Source organism: Suricata suricatta, chromosome 12, assembly GCF_006229205.1.
Source record: "Suricata suricatta isolate VVHF042 chromosome 12, meerkat_22Aug2017_6uvM2_HiC, whole genome shotgun sequence".
Classification (NCBI taxonomy): Eukaryota; Metazoa; Chordata; class Mammalia; order Carnivora; family Herpestidae; genus Suricata; species Suricata suricatta.
In genome coordinates, this window is record NC_043711.1 from 7,567,998 (window position 1) to 7,574,941 (window position 6,944).

At 56.2% G+C, this 6,944-nt stretch overlaps 1 protein-coding gene across 1 annotated transcript in view; it reads left to right on the forward strand.

Annotated features, from left to right (window-relative positions):
- The window catches only part of QTRT1 (queuine tRNA-ribosyltransferase catalytic subunit 1), an 8,511-nt gene extending 3,072 nt beyond the window's left edge, over positions 1–5,439 (forward strand). Inside the window, exons 4-10 of the mRNA XM_029918099.1 lie at positions 287–365; positions 492–607; positions 3,394–3,532; positions 3,779–3,854; positions 3,971–4,080; positions 4,172–4,259; positions 4,343–5,439. Of these exons, the coding sequence (XP_029773959.1) occupies positions 287–365; positions 492–607; positions 3,394–3,532; positions 3,779–3,854; positions 3,971–4,080; positions 4,172–4,259; positions 4,343–4,495 (761 nt within the window). The 3' untranslated portion in view covers positions 4,496–5,439. The remainder of the gene's footprint in view (positions 1–286; positions 366–491; positions 608–3,393; positions 3,533–3,778; positions 3,855–3,970; positions 4,081–4,171; positions 4,260–4,342) is intronic.
- Positions 5,440–6,944: the final 1,505 nt, after the last annotated feature.

Sequence of the window (6,944 nt, forward strand, 5' to 3'; positions counted from 1 at the left end):
GGTCCAGCTTGTCCCCAGTAGGAAGTGAGGGCTTTCCCAGTGATTCACTTCTTTTTTTTTTTTTTTTAGTTTATTTATTTATTTTGAGGGGGGGGGGGGGGGAGGGGGCAGATTGAGAGGGGAAGAGAGAATCCCGGGCTGATTCCTTGCTGCCAGTGCAGAGCCCAGCATGGGGCTCGATCTCAAAAACTGTGAGATCACGACCTGAGCTGAAACCAGGAGTGTGATGCTTAACCGGCTGAGCCCCCCAGTGACCCCAGCTTCGGTGCTCTGTGTCCCCCCCCAGGCTCAGACATTATCATGCAGCTGGACGACGTGGTCAGTAGCACTGTGACAGGGCCCCGCGTGGAGGAGGCCATGTACAGGTGCGTGTGTATGTCTGTGCACGCGCGCGCGCAGTGTGTCTGCATGTGTGCGTACCTGGGGAGGGGATCATAGTCCCGGAGCCTCGTCTTCCTACCCCGGGGCTCATGCCTGGGTCCCTCTTGCAGGTCAATCCGCTGGCTGGACCGGTGCATTGCAGCCCACCAACATCCTGACAAGCAGAACCTCTTTGCCATCATCCAGGGGGGGCTAGACGCGGATCTCCGGGCCACCTGCCTCGAAGGTAGAGCCACCTGCTGGTAGATCCGGGCCTGGTCCCTCACTCAGGGTCCCACACGGGCCTGGCACGTCATGCCGCCCTCGGTGGTTGTTCACGGGCCGAAGGGATGGCTGACGCGCAGGCGCGGAGGCAGAAATGGGAGTAGAAAGTTTGCAGGATACTGGTAATTTCGATCGCTAGCAATTTTGGGGCGTTCACCAGGCCCTGTGCCACATGCTGGTCACGGACTGACCCCGTTGGTTTTGTAACCAGCCTGTAAGGTGGGAACTACCGGGTTCCCGAGGTTATAGAAGAAGAAGCTGGAGCACCGAGCTGTTAAGTCACTTACCCCACCACCCAGCTTGGATGTTGCAGAGGCAGCACTTGGACCCAGTCTTGGGCTCCAGAACCTACAGCATTCACTGGGACACCGTGCTGCTTCCTCCTCAGGGTCTGGAGTGAGGGCTTGGGCCCAGTGCATTCTGTTGATAGGGGGGTACTGGGGAGCCATGGAGGTCTGTTGAGTGGGAGTGTGATAGGAACCAAGGGGCATCATGGAACAGTATAGGAAGCAGAAGGCTCATGAGGAGGTTGGAGTTTCTGCCCAGGGCAAGAGTGACAGTAAGGCCCATGGGGTGTCTGTGGCCATGGAGACCAGAGGGAGGCAGAGAAGGGGCCTCAAAGGCAATAAGGTTTCATGTGCAAGACTCTGGGTTCTGGAGTTTTGGCTGGCTGCATCCAAACCTCTGATCTGCTGCCATGTCCACCCTTGGGCAAGTGGCTTAACCTGAGCCTTACTTTCCCCCTCTGTAAAATGGGCACATACTCCCAATGTCATGAGGATAAATGTCAAAGTGCTCTGTCTGTACCTGGCAGCAGAATGTACTGTTGTGAAGACTGTCTTTGTTGTAATTCCTTTTGTCCTCAAACTGCACCCAGCTCTGGGCCTCGTAAGTCTTTTTTAATGGAGACCCCCCCAGTGAGAGATACATTTCTTTCTTCCTTCCTTCCCTCCCTTCCTTCCCTTCCCTCCCTTCCTCCCTTTCTGTTTATTTGCTTATTTTGAAAGAGAAAGCGAGAAAGCATGAGTACACCGGGCAGGGGAAGGTCAGAGAGAGAGAGAGAGAGAGAGAGAGAGAGGGAGGGAGGGAGAGAGGGAGGGAGGGAGGGAGGGAGGGAGAGAGAGAGAGAGAGAGAGAGAGAGAGAGAGAGAGAGAGAGAGAGAGAGAAAGGCTCCATGCTCAGCTGAGAGCCCGACACGGGGATCGATCCCTTGACTGGGAGATCGTGACCTGAGCCATATAAAGAGTCAGATGCGGGGCGGCTGGGTGGCTCAGTCGGTTAAGCCTCTGACTTCGCCTCAGGTCAGATCTCAGGTTCGTGGGTTCTAGCCCCGCGTCAGGCTCTGTGCTGACACCTAGCTCAGAGCCTGGAGCCTGTGTCAGATTCTGTGTCTCCCTCTCTCTCTGACCCTCCCCCTCTCATGCTCTGTCTCTTCTGTATCAAAAATAAATAAAGCATTAAAAAAAAAAAGAGTCAGACGCTTGGGGCACCCAGGTGGCTCAGTCGGTTGAGTGTCCGGCTTCGGCTCAGGTCATGATCTCACAGATCGTAGGTTCGAGCCCCATGTTGGGCTCTGTGCTGACAGCTCAGAGCCTGGAGCCTGCTTCTGATTCTGTGTCTCCCTCTCTCTGACCCTCCCCTACTCACACTGTCTCTCTCTGTCTCTCAAAAATAAATAAAAAACATAAGAAAAGAATAAAAAAAAAGTAGAAGATTCATTAATGAAAAAAGAGAGACGCTTAACCAACTGAGCCACGCAGGCGGCGCGGAGATACAGTTCATGTCTCAGCTCAGTGTGCGTGGCCGTGGAAGGAAGCAGAAACCAAGCCTCCTGAACTGTTACCCTAACACACGAAACACTTGCTGGTATTGTCCGTTCTCACCTAATAAAATCCTACCAGGCGGGTCTTGCCCTATCAAGTTCATGTCGTGCCTCGACACTGATGGTGCTTCTCCGAGTGCTCCACGGCCGACCCGCCCCAGCACCACCCGGCTTCTCCCCCATGACTGCCTCTGAGTCCGCGGTGACATGGGGCCAGGGAGGCCATGTTTGAACACCTCGTCCCCAGTTGACTCTGCTGCTCATTCCAGCTTTGAAGCCTGGCCTTTGGGCCGGGTCCATTTGGTCAATGGCCGTGACCTCCCCTGGTTGAACTGGACAACTGGGGCCCAAGGCACACCTGGGCTTGGTGGGTGCTCCTGGGTTCAAATCCAGCCTCTGCCTAGGTGGCCTCGGGCCGGCGTCCGGCCCCGAGCACCTCAACAACGGCGTGTTGCTGCAGCCCTGGTCTGCAGTTCGGAGCCTCACCGAGCACTTCTAAAACCCACACCCCTCGCGAGTTTGTGACGACTCTTGGCGTGGCAAGGCCAGACCTACGTGGTCGTCCGGCCCAGTTGTTGGGGGTCGACTGCGTGTTCTGCGGCCGAACCATTAGAGTGTTTGAGGACAGGCCGTTATCTGGCCGACAGGATGTGCACTGTTCTAAACTCTGGAAAATTCTCAGGTCTGAAACACATCTGGCTTCATCTTACGTTTCAGCTAAGGGAGCACAGGCTGTGTGCCTGTCTTTAGGATGGAAGGTCTCACATGCATGTCGCTGAGGTCACCAGCTGTCCTTAGATGGACTCTCTCTCGCTCTTTCTCCTTGAGGGACTGTGGACGTCTGGGCAGGTTGGCCCTGGGGTCACAGAGGAGGAGGCAGATTTTCTTTTGCCTGGTGGCCCCTCACCTTGCCCTGTACCCCCAGAGATGACCAAGAGGGACGTGCCGGGCTTCGCCATCGGGGGCCTGAGTGGGGGCGAGAGCAAGGGCCAGTTCTGGAGGATGGTGGCTCTGAGCACCTCGAGGCTGCCTAAGGACAAGCCACGATACCTGATGGGGGTCGGGTATGTGCAGGAGAGGGGAGAGAGCCCTGCCTGTGGGGAGCGGGGTCCTGCCCAGGCCCGTATTGGTGGAATGACACAGCCCTGCCTGTCGGGGGGACTGAAGGGGGGACCTGGCTTTCCTCTGGGGGCGGTTCAGAGGGAGTGTGGCCCTGTCCCGGGGAGTCTGCGTGTATGTGTGGGGGGAGACCTGGGTGTGTGACCAGGGCGTGAGGTTCTCTGCTCCCTCCCCCGTGGCCCTCCCCCCAGCTACGCCACTGATCTGGTGGTCTGCGTGGCTCTCGGATGTGACATGTTCGACTGCGTCTTCCCCACGAGGACGGCGGTGAGGCCCTGGGCAGGGGGCAGATGGAGGGGGGCGGCCTGGGGGGTTAAGGTGGGGGTGGGGCCGGCGAGGAAGAAGACCAAGTTGACCCACCTTCCCCTCTCCCCCTCTTCTAGCGCTTTGGCTCCGCCTTGGTGCCCACCGGGAACCTGCAGCTGAAGAAGAAGCAGTATGAGAAGGACTTCCGGCCCATAGACCCCGAATGTGCCTGTCCTACCTGCCAGAAGTAGGGTGGTGGGGGTGGGGGGGGGCGCGATGTGGGAGGACGTGGAGGGCCCAGGACTCTGCATCGCTGAGCCCCGACCTCCCGTCCCCAGGCACAGTCGGGCCTTCCTGCACGCGCTGCTCCACAGCGACAACACGGCTGCCCTGCACCACCTCACAGTCCACAACATCGCCTACCAGGTGGGCCTGTGGCCAGGCCGCAGGGTGGGCGTGGGAGGGTTCTGGCCCCGCCCCCCGCTGACGCTGGCGCCTACCTCCTGCAGCTGCAGCTGATGAGCGCAGTGCGCGCCAGCATCGTGGAGAAGCGCTTCCCTGACTTCGTGCAGGACTTCATGGGCACCATGTATGGGGACCCCACCCTCTGTCCCGCCTGGGCCACCGAGGCCCTGGCCTCTGTGGGAATCACGCTGCGTTGATCTGGTCCAGGCGACGGAGGGAGGGACTGGGAGGCATTGAAAGGTTTTTTAAAATTACTGTGCTAATTTAGTGTGTTTCTGTGCCTTCTCGGGGAGGTGACCCGTCTTGAACCTCTTCCTCCTCTGAGTGTCACTGTGTCACTGTGGCCAATATTTCCCCCCAATTCCCCCGCCCCGCTTCCTGTTGATGAGCATAGTAAGTAATCATAGCAGCTGCTGCTGATACCTGGGAACCACCTGGCACAGCCCAGCATGTAGCATGTGGGGGTTGCATCCTTTTTCCTGTGACTTTGCCCCGCCCCCCAGCCACCCTGAGGGTGGGCACTCTTGTTCCCCGACTTATGACAGGTGAGGCAACAGGCCTAGAGAGGAAGTAGCTTGCCCAAGGTCACCGCTGAGGAAGTAGCAGGCTGGCTCCAGAGCTCACACTCTTAGCCTTGAACATGGCTTCATTTTGTTGTCAGCCAGCACAATGATGACAGTAGGTGTGACGTAAGGGGTGCTTACTTTGTGCCTGGGACTGTTCTAGATGGTTGTTGCGTTGTGTATTTAATTACTGCAACTTTATGATGCATGTATAGCCACATTCCCCATTTTACAGATGAGGAGACTGAGGTTCAGAGGAATGTAGTCACTTGGCCATTATCACCCGGCAAATACGTAGACCCGTGATCTAACCTAGAGATGGCCAGTTACAGAGCTGGTGCCCTTAGAAGATAAGGGGTTTTAAATTGAAAAAGTAATACTTATGTAGGATCCACTATTCTAACAGCATAAAGATGCAACTACTTTGATGAGTTTGTGTATTCTTCCAGGAATTTTCCACGTGTACATATTTTTCATGAAGTGTGGCGTCCTTTACCTGCTGTTCTGTACCTCCCCCGCCCCCTTTAGTATATTTGAAATTGTTTACATGTCAGAACATGGACTTTCTGTCTTTTTTACAGCTGTCGCACAGTATTTATTTAACCGCCTCCGTGAATGGGCATGTAGGGTGTTTACAGATTTCTGTCACTGGTCAAGGCTGTGCTGCCAAAACCTTGTCGGTTGACTTTTTGCTCCTCTCTCTGAGACTGGGTTTTGGGTCTTGAAGCAGGCAGATACCACTGGCCACTCTGCCATCCTCCACCCCACTGTTTCGCCACTCCCCTGTTATGCCTCATCAGCTCGCTTCCCTACCTCCATTCCATCTGACTGCTTTTCGGGCTTTTTCTCTCTGGCTAATCCGTGTCCGCCTGCGGGGATCAAATCACTTCTTTTCATAAAATCCCTCCATCTGTCCCCGGCTTTTTTCCCACGAGGAACAAGATTTCTAGTCCACAGAACCTCCATCACTGACTGGAAGATATTTCATCGGGAGAGGATCCGTTGAATTTCATCCCTTACTCAAAGAGATCACTATGCGCTCTAGTCGAAGAGGCAGGGGAGCAACGTTGCAGGCGTTAGCCAAATCAAGTCGGGGCGTGAGCGAAAGTTACTCCCGGGAAAGGGCACAGCATTTGCAAAAGCGTGGACGTGGGACTTCATACCAATGAAAGTGGAGCGAACGCTGCAGCGCTAAACCACCTCTCCCTAGGAAGAAGGCCAGATTCTTCAAAACGCATTGAAACGCCGCGCGAATAGCTGGTTTGCAAGCCCCTGGCCGAGATGCACTCTGGGACTTGTAGTTTTCTCTAGAGGCCGGAAACTCTGAAGCGACGATCCTCACCAGGTCCCACCACGGGGTGTCGCTCTTCGGCGAATACGATAGCCCTTACCCTTTACTCCAGAAGACACTGATAAAACGATCATTAGAACAGGAGATTCTTTGACTGACAGATAGGTTCTCAGTCAAAGTCAGGATTCGCAGGTCAAAGCCCGTCCTTTGTTGGCTGGAGGAACGGAGTGATATTTATATGAACCAATGGGAAATTCTTAGGGAACTAGGCAGTGTCAAGTGACAAACCAGGTTTATGAATCGATCCCTAACGTTATTGGCCAGCACTGTAGACTGGCGGGTCTTCGTGCCAGTAAGACTGTTGGGTTTTCTTGCCGTTCGGACCCCCACACCCCCGCCCCCATAGGCCGAGCCAACAGTGCCTGTTCCCGAAACACCGCCTCCGGGCCTTGACAACTCGCTGCCCCACTCTATTGGCTCTTGCGCAGGAACGACAGTTCTTGAGTCCAATGAGTCCACTGAGAGGTCCCCAGGAGGCAGGATCATTCAGCCGTAGCCCTATGCCTCGCTTTCATTGGCTTCTGTGAACGAGTGGCAGCGCGGCCGACCAATTGGGGCAAGTGTGAGGGCTTTGGGCGCAGCCCCGGGGCCCGGGCGGGAGGTCGCTCGGGTCGGGTGTCGTCTGAGAACCGGATGAGGCGGCGACTGTGAGGCCGAGCCGGGAGCGGGCGTAGCGCCGAGGCCCGGGCGGGCGGGGAGCAACGGCCGCGGACGCCGCGGGGCCGCGTCGTT